We start from the raw sequence: 17,940 nt of genomic DNA on the forward strand, positions 1-17,940 counted from the left end.
AGTCCTCCTGAAGGTCAAACCACCAAAGGGGCAGTGGGGGTACAGTAGGCCCTTTTCAGGAACTTATAGCGTATGGTTTTTAGCCGCCTGCTCGAGTATATCAAACCTTATTTAGGTACAGCAAAATTCCCAGACAGTTATGGGGGTTTTCTCTCCAATTCCTCCGCCTTATTTGATTTTATCATGGCTTACTCCGCTTATAATTTGCTCTACATGGACTGGCGTAGCTGTTTGATAGAGTTTACTGCCAATACTTTTTTCCAGTGGTGGAAATGGGGTGTGTTTGAGAGGGAAGTTTGGGATCGCTGTCTTACACACTCCCCTTAGGTGGTGGAAGAGGAATATGTCCTGGGGGGTGTCACCTGAGCCTCACTGGAATTTGGTTAGAGTGAAATAACTGCTATTTTTATGTCTCCCCTGCTATATATACCTGGGTCCTTCAACTGAGACATTACTTTGGATTCAACTGCTGGTCCACATGGGTGATAATGCAGATGTAGTGTAGGGGAGTACATAATATCCTCACAGCCTTCTGTCAGTTTATTCCAAGCAACTATGGTGCATTTAATAGTGTTGGGTGATAATTTATGCCCCGGGGTATTTTCCACGGCAGAGATGGAAGCGGTTTAGATGCCGCCTCATCCCTCTCGGCTGCAATGTGCTGCAGGAATGGGGTGCAGTGGACCCAGTGATATGCAAAATGGGCTTGAGAACTTAAGTAGTACAGTTCTAGATCATGGATCTCAAAACCTCCCATCCAAAAAGGTAGTGTCAGTGTTTCCCATTGCCCCCTCTCTACCCTTTTCCCGCCAAGGTCAATCTTATTAGTTGTGTTGTAAGTGTGCAGAAAGAGGATATCAGTAGCTGTAAAGGCACATTCACAAAGAGCTAAAGCACTTTGGGTAGGATGACTATTTTTAAGAGGCTTACGGCCCTGCTGACGATGAAGGGAGGGATAGTCTTCATATGGCCTGCTCTGTGATCTTGTCTATTACAATGGCATAATTCTCCTGCATGACTACGTTCATATCTTGATTGATCCACACCCCAAGGTATTAAAGTGATCTCTGGCACCACTCTAACGGATAGTACGGGGTGAATTTTGGAGAGTTGTTATTAAATGGGAAGATCTGAGATTTTTTCCAGTCGAAGGTAATTCCATACAGTTTTCCATATTTAATGTTTTGTCTCATGATCAAGTTCAGCGACTGTCTCAGTTTTCAAAGGTATAAAGTCAACTCATCTGTATATAAAGATATTAAAACAGAGCGACTAGTGTAACACAGTGCATGTGCAGCATAATGCTATCAAAGTCTACCTGTCAGGGGCTTTAGACCCAGCGCAAATAATATTGGCGAGAGTAGGCAGTCCTGACGGATCCCTCAAGTGATCTGGTTAGCTCATGTTGTGACTCCAGTACTGTGCACTCTGGCAATTGGAGATTCGCATAATAGCCTGATCCAGGCTAGAAAGGTTTGTGGTTTTCCGATCCAATTTAGTATGATAAAGAGGAACATCCACTCCAAGGCGGCAAAGGCCTAATTGCCATCCTGGAAAATGGCTGCAGCCTTTGGTTCTGGGTTATGATCATTTAGCAAAGCAAAAAGTGTGCACAGTTTATGGGTCGTGGAGCGTTTGGCCAAAACCCGACTGATCAGGCATTACCGGAGCAGTACAATCAGTTTGTTGGCTGTTAGTTTAGATGATATCTTGATGTCACAGTTTAGTAATGATTGAGGTCATTGCGAGTCATACTTTTGAGATGCTTTCTCTGGTTTCAGTAATACTGTCAATATTGCCTCATACATTGTGGGGGTGAGTCCCCTGCAATTTTGCTTTCTGTTGCACAGCGAGTAGGTGTGACATTAGGATTTCTACTTAGAGTTTATGGAATTCCGCCAAGAGTCTATTTGATGGTGTTTTGCCTGTAGTTACTTCTACTATAACTATTTTAATCTTGACTAGGGCAAGTGGTTGTGCCAGAAACAGCTCTGCACATCATCCAACAATATTAATGCTGTATCCCTTAGATAATCCTCTACCTTTGCCAGGGAATGGTATTTTTTGTGGTGTATGAGTCAGTGAAATATGCAGAGAAGATTTTTATTATCTGTGCATTATCATAATGGCAGTTCCCCCGTGTGTCATGGATCTCTGCGCTGCCCAAGGGCACTTAGACTGACCAGGGACCTGCTGGGCCTCTGACCCTCTTCATAAGCCCATGCTCATTGCATATTTGCCTCCAAACTTTCTCTCTGTCTGTCACTTCTGAGTATTCTGTAATCTGATCTCTGATCTATTTCACTACAGAGCCACTATCCCTTTTTAGTTAATGTCTGTTCAAATTGCTTAATGCCACGTTTGTTAATTGTGCGCAAAGTGTTTTTAGGATACCATTTTGTTTTGAAATGCATGCCTCTCTGATCATGACCGTAAAGACCTCCCGCACGATGTTTACCTGCTTTATAGAACCCACGTTACGGTCAAAGTATTCTGTTATTTCTGTCCTAAGCTCCTCACTGAAAACACTGTTAGCCATGGCTTCTAAGCTCAGTAACCATTGTTGGGTAAGGTCATTAGTTGTTGGTATCACGAATCGCAACAGGAGTGGGGAGTGATCCGAGTGTGCAAGCCATGTGTCTGACCTCCTGCACCCAGAGTCTCACATCAGGTGTTGCCAACCAATATTCAAGACGTGACAACATCATATACCACTGAGTAGAATGTGCTGTCCTTAGTCAGTGGGTGCCTGTGTTGGCAGATGTCATATAGCCTGTGCTTGGCCATTATGGTATGAATGAGGGATGCAGCTGCTGTCCTCCTGTCGTGGGTGAGGACTTGTACAAATCTTCAAGCAGCGTGAAATTAAACTCTCCTCCCCATATCAGTGATATTGGCTCTGTGTTAAGTATCATTCCTCGTAGTGCTGCGTAAAATGTTTGGTTGTTTATGTGGGGACATGGCAGTTCACTATAGTGATGCGCTTGCCATTTCATCTGCCCAAAAGAAGTGGGTCTCTGCCTTGCTAATCAATGTGTCTGTTCATTGCCTCTGGTAGTGAGCTCTTTTTGACCAAATGATTACTCCTCTAGTGTATGATGAGTAAGATGAGGTGACGTTATGCTCCGCCCATCTTGTGGCAAAGTTAAATTATGATCTGGGGGTAAAGTGAGTTTCCGGCAGTAGGGCAACTTTAAATCAGCACTTGATGTATTTTTCAGGGATTGTTAAGACCCTGGACATTCCATGTTCAACAATTTAGAGTCCTTGTGGTATGAGTGTCTTTTGCATATCTGAGCTGATATTTGTGTTTTATTCAGTAAGGTATATGTGCATGATTGTGCGTATATCGCTTTTTCCTTTGTCTGTGATACTCCTTATCATGTACAAGGTATGCAGCATAAAACCCAAACAACCCCTGCCACACTGGTGGCCCAATTATCAGGACATATGCCCATTACAACTTGAGGTCCCGTTACTATTGCATGCTACGTAACAGTCTCTATAGGACAGGCTTCAACGCTATAACTATAAAGGGTCCCCTAACGAGATGGTGGCATACAAGGGGATTGGACGGTCATTATTTGCATATAGTACTTCTTTTCAAAATATCTCCTGAGTGCCGGGTCCTTGTTCCAAAGCACCTCGCTTAGGGGCAACCGAAGAAGTTTGATGTAAAGGACAATTTAACATATCTATTAAAGATCCTTCAGGTTTTAATGTAGGCTGATCAGAGTCATTGTGGTCTTCTTGTGTTCCATCCACTGGCTGCCAGCCAGCAAGAGAATCACCTTCAAGCTCCTCACACATGCCTACAAGGCTCTTTACAACGCAGAACCAGCATATCTGAACCACCGCCTCTCATGCCGCACCCGCCAGACAACTTCTTTTCGCCCATCTTGCCCTGACCAGCGTTTCACAGATTCACAAGACCAGAACCAGAGAAAGATCCTTCTCCTATATTGCCGCCAAGACCTGGAACACCCTGCCTCTCCACCTCAGTCAATACCTGTCACTGACCCAATTCAGGAAGGATCTCAAGACTTGGCTCTTCGACTGAACCTCCACGCACAGATGGATATGCAGCCCACCCCATGCCTTGAAACCCTCACGGGTGAGTAGGCGCACTATACAAACTCCTGATTGATTGATTAGTTTCTCCTTCGCAGGCTTGTTTTGGTCACTTTCTTAATTCCTTCCGTTGCTTGATATGGTGTGCTGAATATGTTTTGATTTTAGAATAATTCTAAGCCTCACTGAGTTTACCATGGTATATTGTATTTTAGCTTTGAGGAGCTGTTTCTATACTGGGAGAAATGTTGTCTTGGTTTTCACTTCCACTGTGAAGTCCAGAAAGGAGGGAATGTCAGTGGTATCAAATGATAAACATCCTTCTTCCCATGCCAGTTGAAACGCTGTGTCTGTCTGTGACGTTTAGCAGTCATGCAATTATGGGGCGGGCTGGAGCTCCAGGAGGGAGCATGGCCGCCAGTGATCTATGTACTCTTTAGCTGTCAGGAGCCGTGAAAAAGCCTACTGGCAATAGGTCGTTGGCAGCAATTTTTCTATGTAATCCCCCACTTTGCCCAATTTTGCAGATTTAGGTATCCCTAGTATTTGGCTATTGTTACGATGGAACCACACTTCAAGATCCTGATTTTTTAGCTCCGATGACATGCAGAATTTTTTTTCCATGTTTAGCATCATCTCTTCCTTGGTGTGGATGTCATATTTTGCTTTTGAGATTCTCTGTTCTGCTTCCTTTAGTCTAGTGTCATGTTGTTCACATTTATGGGAAATATTGTTGAAGAGTTCATAGAGAATGAACATTTTACTATCTATGGACACAAGCCTTTCTTGCATGGTGTGTAGAAGCGCTCTCATGCAGTATCTCTCTCCTCTGAGTCTGTAAGAGGCCTTGTTCGTCCCTCAGGGAGTTTTCTAATCCAGTGAACATCAAGCCACGGCGGGGTTCAGACTGCAGCTTCAACTCCTTTGCAACTGATTTGCGCGTGTTTCGTGCAGTGGGTGCAGGAAACAAGTTAGCAGTGAAGGCATGCAGAGGATATATGTTGTAGACTTGTAAAGCGCACAGCTGCCCCAGCAACGGGGCGTCCCGGCGCTGTAGACCGCTGGGGAACCCGTCCTGGCTATCCCTGTGAGATGGTCCCTTTCTGGGTATCTCCAAGGTGAAACCAGGCATCCCCGGCGTCTGTGGGGGGCCGTTGTAGAGATGAGGCAAGCTTAATGCCCAGAGTTGCCGAGTGTGTTCCTGGTTAAAGTAGGTACCGAGGCGAGAATTATCGAGTCCGTTTTGACCCTGGTCCACGACCCTGCCGCGTCGGGAATTGAACCCTGGTCCCTGGCCGATTCTCTGCTTACGGGTCTGCCGCCTCTAACCAGTGAGCCACACCTCTCCACGTCATAGACCCTGAATGTCACCTAAGGACGGATCACTTATGGTTTTGATGATCTGAGTGATGCTAAATGAGTATTCCAATTCCAAGCAAGGCCAGCTTGTTCTGTCTGTCCCTCTTACAAGCTCATGTCTCCAGTAGTGTTCTGGTGGGTACAAGTCCTGTCTTCCACCACCATATGTTTGTGAGAGGAAGGGGGTACGAGCAGACCAGCGTCTACTAACTATGCCCCGCTGTGCTTCTATTTGCTTTCTTTTGTTTGGGAAGGAGCTCAGTTACGATAAGTTGTTACTATGTCCGAGCACTGTGTAGTCTCCGACTACCACTTTGGATTAAGATCTTTAAAAGGGGGCTTTGTGTGATCAGTATAAAAAATACTCTGCACACACCATAGTCTGTGCTAAATCAGCTGTGCCCCAGGAGTCTTCCGCTTGACACTCACCTCCGCCGCAGGCCCCGCCTTCACCCAAGGCCACCTGCCTGCCTGTTCTAGGCTGCCTCAATGCACATGACTCACATCTTTGTCTCCTGCTGGACCCATTACTTAATGCCCACTCCTTTCTGTTTCTGATATCTATGTGAGCAGACAGGCCCTCTCGTCTTAGCCACACAGTGAGCGCAGGCAGTAGTGGTGCGCTTCGATGAGTGTCCTGAGCAACTTCGCAGGGCCGCCATTTTTTTTATGTATTCTTACCGCAGCGTTTTTGGTCGAAATAATATTTTTTCTCCTAATTTGGTTATCCTTCGGTGTCTCCCAGGGCCAAAAGTTATGTCTATCACAATGGCACTGTGTGTGGACGTGCATTAGGAAGGATTATGTTGGCTTTGTTCTACAACTGCAAGAGCATCATGCAAATGTGGCCAATAGCAAACTAGTTCTCTGGCGCCCACCATAGATATGTACTCTAATGACAAATGCTTGTTTGGAGTAAAGGAGGGTTCATTCCTCAAGCATTTTCAGCATAGCCGTGCTAAAGCTGAGGCTTTAAAGTTAGCTGCCTCATTGAGACAGCGTCACAGACCGAATTTAAGTTTCAAAGGTTTTGTGTACCAATTTGATAGGTAACACCTTCAAAAGCAGTAACAGCCACCTAAGCATTACTCATGGGTACAGAGAAGGCACCTCTGGCAAAAGCCATCAGGGGTAGGGCTCACTCTGCCTCCTGACCACCTATATGCATAAAATGTATTGAACCGTATAATAACTCAAATAGGTTTTGCTGCTACAGGATTTAGATGCTGCAACTTACTTCAAGAAATTTAGAAATTGCAGTTGATTGAGATTGAGTAAAGACAGTCATTGCTTAAGAAGACCTTAATAAAATCATTACCAAATCAAGGTTCTTCCATTTGGTCGGTCTTCTGCCCCAAGGGTGTTAATAAAAATCATGGCAGGTGTAGCCACTGGAATTGAGTGGCCTTCAAGCTGTACATGTATGACTAGCTCTGAAGAGTTTGTTTTCTTTTCTTTTTGGGGGGGATTTCCAACAGTTGGTTACAGTTATCCTTTTGTGATCAAGAACTTTCTAGTTCAGACTGTTCGGTTCATAGTTTTGGGTCCTTGTACGCAGATGGACTTTTCAAGCACTATAAAGGAACTAGTCTTTGCAGACGAGAGATCCTACTCACCTGCAAGATCTGCTTTCTGCCTTTCAAGCCTGTTGGATTTGTTTATTTATTGGACCTCTCGCTTGGTTGAGGATGCTGTCTCTAATCTGGCATCTATGATTTCAGTGAAAGCAGTTCCTTTGAGTTTTGAAAGGCCAGATCTTTCTCTCTCCCTCCCCCCTGAGTCTTTGATAATTGTGTTGGTGGACCTATGAAGAACATATTTGAAAAGTTCTTTCCTCCTCCATGACCATGTTGACATATGGCTCCCTTCAGGAATGAAGTGTACTCTTTCAGTGATGTGTAGTCAGTGCGGGGGAGGAAACTTCAGATACATGTTCTGGAAGTGAGTGGTCTAGCTAACTTGAAGGTTTTCCTTCACTTGGTAAAGAGCGGACAGGTGTGAGTCTTAATAGACAATACCACTGCTGTGTGATACCTTAACAAATAAGGGTGTTTGGAAACACTGAATCTCTAGCAGTCAGCTCAAGACAAGTAAACTGGGCTGTCGCCAGCTAATCCACCTCTTAAGGAGATCAAAGCTGTGAATTCTCTGAGCAGGAATATTGCAGTGAACTAAGAACGGCGCCTTCGCTCAAAGGAAGCATCATTGATATTCTAGGAGTGAAGTTATGTAGATGTGATCTTTTGACAGCCAAGAACAAGACTTTGTCTTCTGCTTTTTTTCTCAAGAGTGTCAGTTTATGGCTTCAATTGGAGGACACGATCTTTGGAGTGCATTTCCAACCTCTGTTATGCACGTTTGTTTCCTTTCACTGCTGTAAGTCAGTTGCAAGAAATGTCTTCACTAGGTGCATGTGATTTTGATGGCTCCTTATGAATGTGTTGTCCTTAGCATCTGGGCCACCTTCTGTTGAGTACCATCTCTGCCTCTTCTTTTTAGCGAGGGCCTCTTGAGTCAAAAGGGGTGAAGTGTTCCATTCAAATTTCAAGGTACTTAGGGGTCCATTAGGATGTAAGGCGGATCGCCACCGCCCGCATGGCGGTGGCGATCCGCCCTACATCCTTCCCTGCCCGCCACCCGTTTCCCCCCCACCATATTAGTATGGCGGGGGGTACCGCTTTTCCGCCCGGTCGAAAAGGGTTTAATATGGTGGAGGTGTCTGCTAGACACCGCCATCCATATCAGAATGCAGGCGGGAGGCAGCCTTTCCATGGCGGCAACGGGCATGCGGATTTTCAAGTTGGATTTTCTACCTTACCCAGACAGCACACCATCACACATTGAATTTCAATTTTGACTAAAGTTGGCTAAATTATTTTGAAGGCCTTTTTGCAGTGGGGCGTGGGCAAATCAGGTCAATAAGTGAAAGCTTGTCAAATCAGACCTCTTCTAAATCTTGCCTGACTTGTTACCCAGATTGTGCTGCATTCATCTCCAAGTCACATAGACACTTCAATTCACTAAGAGCTGGTCCTCTTCAACTTCCTGAAAAGGAGCTATTTATCTGAATGTAACAAGTATACTTACGGAATTGTATTGTGAATTTGTTGAGAAATTTGAGGAAATCATTAGAGTATGGAACAGTAAATGTGCCAATAAAAATTGCCTCTTCATTCTTGTACAGTCTGGAGGGTGCCATGACTCTAAAGCTTCTAGATGTTGAGAAAACCTACGAGATACAATTTGATGAGATGTATTAAAATATGTTATTAATGCCCATATGCACAGATCAGAGTTAAAGGGGAGTTGTTGTGAACATTTGATTTGGCAGGTAAACCAGACCGTGGCAAGTCTTGTTTTCCTTCCGGGTTGAACTACTGGTCCAAAGTAACAGCGAGTTGCCTCAGTGAGGGCTTACCAGTGGCCTGTGGACATGGAATATCAATATGCAAATGTTATGTTCAGGCCTCATATACCTAACATAATAAATCTTTTTATGATTTCACGTGTCTGAAAACCAGCTGGGGCAGATCCGTGATATATCTAGTGCTGGGTAAGGAAACAGAAGTCAAATGACAAAGTAGCTCAAACCTTAGTGTGCGGACTCCAAGTTTCTTAGAAATGACATGTTGAGAAGAGGGATGTGAATGCTTCAATTAGAAGTCTCTTTTGGACTCTGCTCAGAAAGATATAAGACGCTGGTGGAAGCTCCAAGTATCAGCAGTGGGCTGAGTAACCAAGTTTAAGAAGATAGATCTATAGTGGTTACCATTTGTTTGCCAAAAGTATACATTAAAAAATCTTAGCAGTACAGGCCTCAGAATTCAAGACACATTTGTATGTCCGCTACTCAGTTGGTGATGATAAATGGGTTTTTTCAACCAAGTGAAGAGAGCATTTTGCACAGCTATTATGGAACAAACAGGAAGAGATTAATTTTCTTTGCGACTTGTATGATGGCCCACAGTCAGAGTCTCTCCTGCCTTCCAGACTAGTTGGGCTCTGATGCTGGCAAGCAGCACTCAAGGGGAGCGGGTGGATAATTAACATTAAAAAGATGGCCTTTTGTCAGTGGAGACGAGACATAAGGAACCCCTCTGGAAGAATTTGAAAGGTGCATCTGACTCAGATCGCAAATATGAGTCACATTATCGCACATGGGCATGGGAAATTATTTACTGGCTTCAGACTATGGGATGACTTGCATCAAAATCAGTTTTACAGATACCTGCAGATAGTGCACAAATTTGGACTTCTTTAAAAAGATATATAAACATAACCAGAATTTAGCCCTGTGGAGGCAAGTGTAATAATTGATAAACTACATTTTTCTAAACGATCTCATTGACTACAGGACCAGATAACAAGTTTATAATGTGTTGCGAGAGGGAATTGCATGAGGTAAGTGAGGAGAAGTGGTGAAATGTGTCTCTAAGATGGATGGGAGGGCCATTTCCCTCTGTCACAATTTTGATTTGTCTTACTTTAACTATCCATCGCTCGTAATACTCGGAAAAAAGAGTGTGCAGAATGAAATGCAGCCACTCCTAATTCTGCTGTAGGTGTAGAACAGGAGATAAGTGACAAAATTGCACTTAGTGCGGAGCTGCGGAGTACTCCAAAAATGTTGTTGTGAAGTGCCTTACCGCCTGATCTGGGCTAGCAGGCTATTAGCTAGAATCAGTGCCTGCGGGTGACCGTCAATTGACAAGGGACACCAAATCTTGCTGAATTTGAGTTTGGTAGAGACAACAATGTACACTAAAATAGTGGAGAGACAAACGGAATCCTATCGCAAAATAGACTATATTTACTGAATAGTTGCATACATACTGATAACACACAATTTCAAGCCAAGCGTTTCCCACAAAAAGATCTGAAAATGTGGGGAGTATGGTGGCAAAAGTTTAATATTCATTACCGGAGTTTGAAGGCTAGGTGGGAGGACCATAAACCTGAAGATAAATGATTATTTATGTTATAGCTAAAGTGCTGACAGAGGAATCTGGGAAAATGGAGGCTGATGTTTTTATGTGTTTAGGCCCAAGAATGTTGCTGCTTGTATTTGAATAAAAATTCCAATAAGAGTGTTTAAAAAAAATAAATCTGCGGTATGCATAGGGAAGTTGAATTTGTTCTTGTTGCATAAGGTTTGCGCCTGCCTAGGTAGTGTCTTTGAAATGCTAATTAAAAAATATATATTAAAAATAATTAAGTTGCCTCTTTCCGAAAATGTGTGCAAAATAATATTTACAAAAAATAATCCACTTTCTCCATAGGTAAAACGAAATGTATACGACCTTACGAGTATTCCTGTACGGCATCAGTTATGGGATGGTTGGCCTCCTTCTGCTACAGATGACTCAGTAAGTAAATTCTTCCTTCTGAAAAGGTGCCTGCTGCTCAGCAGTGCTACATTAAGCTTTTTTTTGGCTAGTACCAACTATATCGGACAACAGATTTTGGGTGTCATTAAGTGTAGTGCACTAATCTTCATTGTTTTTTGGCACGGTGTAAGTCTCTAACAGAACGATTGGCTCACTTGGAAATCTGATGGGCAAACTGATGTGGATACAGCTGTGGTTCTGGTTAACTAGAGTAGATCCGGTATTGGACAACTGCAACGTAGTCCACCATTCAGAGGTTTGTTGGAAGTATGGTATGCATAGAAGATTTATGATGTCACTTAAAGTCCTCTCTAGCAATGGGTATCTATTCAGGTATAGTACGTGTTCCCATCGGGGTTGGCCAGACCTTCTCTTTTGAGATCTAATACAATACTGACCAGAGATCTGTGGGGAGGGGGGAGGAGGGGTGAGGGCGAGGGGGGCTGCTTGGTTTGATGAAATGTTATGTGATTACCGTAAGTGCAATTTCTTACGGTGAGCAGGGAATTAGGGGGTGGCTTACAAGCCTGCCTCCTAGAATTCATTACTAAGGACACACTTTAAACAGCTATATTGTTCCTGTTCCACAGCAGTGCTGGAATAGCAGAGGTTGCTCAGAATCGGTGCATTTTGAAGAACGTTTTAAAGATGGAATAATTTTTCCAGAGATAAAAATGGCCATAACCTACTGGGTAAACATTTTTATAATTCATAGTAGATGTTTACTAGGCAGTGGATAGTGAAATTATTGTTCAGTGTCTCTGCTTTATATGAAGGGTTGAAGCCAGTCTATAACTTTCTATTCTGCAGGCCAGTATTGGAAGGAGTACCTCTCGAGCTTTACTGATGATTTGTTAGTGGTCCTCCATAGACAGCGGGGGGACTTGTAATATACCGCTCTTTAAATGACCATCCAATATTCTACTGTTAGCTGTTAACCTGCTTGTACCAGGTGAGGTCGGGGTGATGGTTTGAAGCAGGCTGGATACAATCTTTGTTTCTAAGATTTTGCCTGTCAAGGGATTCTTTGAAATAGACAGATATTCTGGACATGTATGTGGTCAGTCATGTTTTTGAGGATTGTGCTCACTTTGCCATCTTTACAAGTATTATAAAACTGTGGGAGGGCGCACCGTGGCCTAAGACACTGAAGCAATATTTGACCAGAATGGAACTGCAATTAATTGTGCATTTTTCTCATGTTTGCCAATAGCTCTGGAGATTGGTGGGAGAGTATGGAGAATGTAGGTTTGTCTTGTAAAATGTTTTGTCTATTGGGAACATCACAGCTATGTTTAACAGTTCCCTTAGTACTAATGTCTGTTTGTGTCATTGTATTGAGTTTTTGTTTAGATTGATAATATTTATTGATTCTAGAATATTTTTCAGTGTCAAGTTTTGTAATGAGTGCTTTGGCTGGGACACTGTTTGGATGGAAAAGTCCCTTGCATGATGATGGATGTGCACCCCTGTCCTGGGTGCCCCAGCTGCAATGATGCCTGTATTCCTGGTGCTGATTTTTGTTGTCATGGGCGAACACTGATCATGCGTGTGCGGCATGACATAATGCTGTTTCATGCACTGCGGTCTATTTGGACCTGGAGGGGACACCCAAAGTGCCACCCTCATGGTAGGGTTTGGCTCCTGCCTTTTACCAGGAGCTAACTAGCACAAGGGCAGTGGTGCCAGCATACTGTGTAGTGATCAGTGTGCAGTGAACAGGCTTTTTTACCTGTCATTAGAGTGAATGGAGACTACAGGCCCACTCATACAAAGTTCTTCTGCCGTGTGCTTAACTTGCCCTTGGCCTAAAAGATTTAGTATGTTGTGCTGCAGCACTCTACGGAGCAGGCCTTTGGGGATACAAAAATATTAACTCCCTCCAGGTGGCAGAAAACAACTTCTTGAGATTTCTCCTGGCGGTCCCAAAAAGAGTCTCCACCTTCGCATGCCATACTGAATTGGGGACTCCCCATATTGAGGACCTCGCAAAAATTGAACCACTCCTACTGTGGCGCCGCGTTTGGACTTTGACCAAAAATACCCTCACAAAGAAGCTACTGGCAGATTGTATGTCATTGGACCACGTGGGGAAGATCGAGTGGCTGATGTACATAAAACATTTTTTATCTGACCTAGGACTGGGTAAATACTATCTGACACCAGAATTTATTTCTGAAATACCTAAGAAGGAACTAAAAATAAGGGCATTGTCCCATGTCGAACAATCACGTATGTGCGCAGAGGTACGGAAACCATCGGTTCGCCATTCCATGGTAGTGATGACAACTCTGGATATCGAACCATATCTGACGTATGTCCAGTCGCAGTTTGAGCGGTTTTTATTGACCAGATTTAGGTTAAACATCTTCCACAGGATAGTTGCCTTCCCTTCTAAAAACACTTGGGAGGAACATTTGCCGGTGTGCTCATGTGACGAAATAGCAGAGCAATCTACAATGCACACTATTTTGTTCTGCAAATATTATACTTCACACCGCAAACTCTGGTTAGTTCCTGTGTTGAGACGGTTAGGTTTTAGAAGGTGCCGGCCAGCTATGTTACGGTTGCAATTCCTGGACTCTGAATTTGTCTCCAAAAGTGTTAGTACTTTTCTTAAATGCATTTTTTATCATAGGAAAAATCTTTGAGGATGTATAGCCGGTTATTTGAGGTTATATGGTATAATATACTTTTAAATTGTATTAATAATTATTATTTTCCTGAACATTTTAACCAAATCTATTTTATGGATTATTTTTATCAAATTGTATGTTACTGTTGAAATTCTTTTATGGTTTTTTCTTCTTCAAAAACCGAATAAAGAAGATTTATTATTATTATGTTGTGCTGCACAGCACGCATCGTTGCAGGCATGTGCTGGGTGTACATGTGCCTGTTAGTGGTACAGTACATGGAAGACTCTCGGTTCCGGTTTGGGAGACAACTGGCTTCCTGGAGGAGCATGAGAGGGTAGAGGAATCCCCCAGACAGATTTTTGGATTGCTACATTATTGAGAGCTGGGTGGGACAAAAACTTGGAGGAGGGCTTTTCAGTACACTTAAAAGGGCGGTCTTTGAATCAGTGAGAGGGCACTGGGAAGGGGCCTAGACACATCGTGGAGTGGAGATGGGTTTGATTGGTGAACCATTAAGAGTAGCACTGGGCCATTGTATAACCCTTTGATGCAGATATCGCTGTGGCAGAAATTCAGGTGTGAACCTTTAGTCACGCCAATGGTTTGTGTTGTGGGGCTGTCACTTCTGCTGTGAAAGACTGCTTTCTGGGGGCAGGGCAGAGGAGTGGCACTTCAAAAGGAAGCAAACCCCCAACACAAATGTCAAAGACTCTGACAATCCCATTTTTTGTCTGGAAATGAACTACAAGAGGAGTTCGAGGCCCCTGAAATTAACTGCCAGGCATCCAGTTTGGCTTTATGTCACTGAGGAGATGCTCTGTTGTGTCCAGTACTGGGGCAAGGTCTGCCAGTATCCCAGCTGGGTTACGGAAACATCACCGTGGAAAATCCAAATTCACTTGCCTGAGGCACCAGCCTCCCTGCTTGCCTAGACTTGTGTACCCTGTGAGGAAGAGCAGACCTCTAGGAGGAAGCAAGGTCCAATGGGGGATCATGGCAAGTGGATCCCCTTCACGAGAAGTGAGAATGCGGCTGCAGAGCTGCTGTTACCAGTGTGCATATTCAAGTCGGCACCCCATATGTCCGAGGGGGACGCCGTGAAGCTAGCCTTTGCTGCACCGATTAACCTGTCACGCTTGTGCAGAGTAAAATAGGCAATCCTTTAAGGCAGTGGCACCGGCGTGTAGGGTGCATTACTACTGTGCCGATCAGGCCATCTCCTTTGCATCGAGTAAGGTCTGAACCTCGGCAGCCGGGCCAGGCCGCCCTGAAGAGCAAGCATCGTTGCTTGGTTTCGCAAGCGTTGAAAAGAAAGGACTCCATAGTGACCTGCACGTGCCTGAGCCCTGACTAAATTATTTGAACCAGAGTGATAATCCCCCTACCTGTGGGAAGGATCATAGAAACTTACATGTCACTGGAGGAAGCGCCATAGAAGACCAGCCGCTGCCCTAGCAAAGCAGATAGTGCTACTCACTACCAGCAACTGCTGCAGATCTTTGCAACCCCATGTGTGGAATGCTCACAGAGACTCCAGTAGAGCAACCCCTGCAGGAGCAGGTAGACTGATCGAGAACTTGTTACCCCAGTATTGGAACTTTCATAGATTCTCATGCTTTGTATCATTCCCCGTCGTCGGAATGGAAGCCTCGGTAAAAAAAAAAACATATATATATATATATATATATATCATAACCATAGAAACAAAAGAGAAAAATAGGCCTAGGCCTCATCTCATTTTGTAGTATATCACCCTCTTTGTGTAAAAGAGTCCAAACGTTTGCCAGGACCAATCAGCACAGCCTCACCCCCTGGAACCTTCCTGAGAGAGCTCAGAGCCTCAGATTTTTCTACCGCACGTTGTGCTAGGGAGTCTCCACTGAGCTCTGCTCAGTTTCTCAGAACTTTACTATTAGACATCTTTATTTGCCATCTTTTGTGACATTATGCCAGAAAAGGAGAAGAGTGCTTCTTGTGGGAAGAAGAGACTTTTTGTGGAAGATAAGCATGAAAACTGTATTTACTGCCTATACCCGGAACACAAGGCCACAGACTGCAAAATTTGTCCGACCTTCTCTACCAAAACCTTGAGAGACAGAGAGGGTCGGTTGCTGACGTGGCTGCAGAAGCTGAAGACCAGGACGGAGGTTCTCTCTTCGGATGAGGAGGATTCAATTTCTGGCACCTCCTCCAGGAGATCTAGGAAGAGGGGTAGGTCATCTCCCTCCACCTCTGCGGAACCCCCTGTCAAAGCCCCTCACGGGATCTCTGAAAGGTCTGAGGAGGCTGGTCCCATGAAATCTCCTCACGGAAGTGTAAAGGAGAGGCAGGGACGGGCTGCTGGTGTGGACGTAGCCCTTAGGGACAAGAAGGAGGTTGCAACATCTTCTCCTCCGTCCCAAAAGGAGAAACCTGTGAAGAAACATGCTGCAGGAACTCCTCAGACAGTTCCAGTGAAGAAACAGCGTCCGTCGACGCTGGCTAAAGCAGGTACGTCGACGACGATCTCCATAGTTAAGACTGTTTCCATGGGGTCGTCGACGGGACCGTCGACGATATCTACTTCGTCGTCTACGACGGCTTCTTTCTCGTCTTTGACGGCGGTGTCGACGACGAAGACCACATCGACGATGATGACGACGACGACGAGTTCGTCGATGTTGATGACGACGAGTTCGTCGATGAAACATGCTCCGTCGACGAAGAAGAAGACTCCGTCGACGACCTTACCGTCGACGACGATTCCTGTATCGTCGACGACCTCATCGTCGACGACAATTCTCGCCCCGTCGACGACGGCTACCCTTCAGTCGACGATGTCATCGTCGAGTTCGTCGACGCATGGAATCCCTTTGACAACGACTCCGTCGACTGGACCGTCGACGACGAAGAATTCGGGATTTGCCATCCAGAGGTTAAAAATTACGCCGGACATGACTTCCCCTAGGCGGGTCACGCCTTTGCCACCATCCATGCTTCTCGATGACTCGGAGGAGGAGGAAGAGGATGGGCAGTATGGGGACACCTACAGCCCTTCAGACCTAAATGTGAAACAGCAGGACACGGATACTGAGGAGTTTTATGGTCCAGAGGTGCAGGAGGAGCGACAAAGCTTTTCACAGGAAGTACATCCCCGCTCTCTGAGGCAGGATATGATAGCCTTGCCAGTGGCTTTAGTGACGGATTTGCAAATGATGCTGCAAGACTATAAAGCTCATTTTCTGTCACTCCCAGACGTCACACCGGTGCGCCCATCTACGTCAGTGGTACCGCGAGACATGGCAATGGACTTGCCACCTCTGCCTAAGGATATACCTCGTACCACTTCAACGGTGGTACCGTTAGTGGTTCCTCAGTCTTCATATTCGGAACCTGTCAATCAAGACACACAAGATTTGGATACAGATGATGACGACGAGGGGCATGTGATCCCCCTTACTGATCCAGGGGATCCGGATGGGGACCCTGATGACACTGGTATGCAGGATCCGGATGCTGTAGGCCGGGAGACAAATATATCGCCCCCGGCAGATATTGGTGGTTTCCATAATTTGATGGAGCGGGCATCCAAGAGGTTTGGTCTGCCCCTTACAGTGGAGCAGTCGGACTGTTTCCTATATGACTTTAAAGCACAATATAGAAAGTCGGTCAGATCAATTCCCATCATAGAACATGTCTGGGATGAGGGAATTAAGACGATGCAGAACCCAGCGACGGTCATCCCGGTTCTTCCCCGGCTGGAGAAGAAATACAAGGCCCCTGAGGGCAGTCCTGCATGTCTCCTAAGCCGGATTCCGTAATATCTCAGGCCGCGCAGAGCAAGTCAAAGAATCCGTCCACTCCGTTAACCACGCCTCCGGATAAAGAAGGCAGGAGGCTGGACAATGTAGGAAAAAGGTTCTCCACCATGGCCAGCTTGTTGGTCCGTGCGGCTAATTCTTTGGCTATTCTAAGCAGGTACGACCGCCAGATGTGGTGCGACATGGAGCCGTTTATGGAACAGCTACCAGAGTCGAGTCAAGAGGAAGCCAAGCAGGTTCTCATGGAAGGGGAAAGATGCTCTTCGGAAGTCATTGACTGTGCGATGAACATAGCCTCTACTGCTTTCAGGGCTTTGGCAGGGTCAGCGGTCTTGCGCCGTCAAGGCTGGTTGAAGGCGACCTGGTTTCGCCAGGAGGTCCAGAATAAGATCTTGGACCTTCCCTTTGACGGGGAGATGCTTTTTGGTAAACATGTGGATGACGCCCTCCAAAGCATAAAGAAAGAAATGGACACAGCTAAGTCCTTGGGGTCTTTGAATTATCGCAAGGTGCCATTCAGAGGAGCACGTGGTCGAGGGTTTTCTACTTACAGAGGAAACCAACGTCAGTATTCCACACAATCAGGACAGTCCTATAAAGGTCAATACTCCAGCCAACGCCAAGGTCATTCGGCGTCTTTCTCTCGTCAGTCCCAGAGAGGACGTCAGAATCGTCAGGGACGAG

The 17,940-nt window shown here is 45.1% G+C and overlaps 1 protein-coding gene across 2 annotated transcripts in view; it reads left to right on the plus strand.

The window, feature by feature from the left end:
• Positions 1 to 17,940, plus strand: part of FAF1 (Fas associated factor 1) — a 1,868,643-nt gene that overhangs the window by 820,037 nt on the left and 1,030,666 nt on the right. For both annotated transcript variants that reach the window (XM_085602652.1, XM_085602654.1), the window contains exon 8: positions 10,710 to 10,796. In XM_085602652.1, the coding sequence (XP_085458778.1) occupies positions 10,710 to 10,796 (87 nt within the window). The remainder of the gene's footprint in view (positions 1 to 10,709; positions 10,797 to 17,940) is intronic.

The sequence above is a fragment of the Triturus cristatus genome, chromosome 4_2 (assembly GCF_964204655.1).
Source record: "Triturus cristatus chromosome 4_2, aTriCri1.1, whole genome shotgun sequence".
Lineage (NCBI taxonomy): Eukaryota > Metazoa > Chordata > Amphibia > Caudata > Salamandridae > Triturus > Triturus cristatus.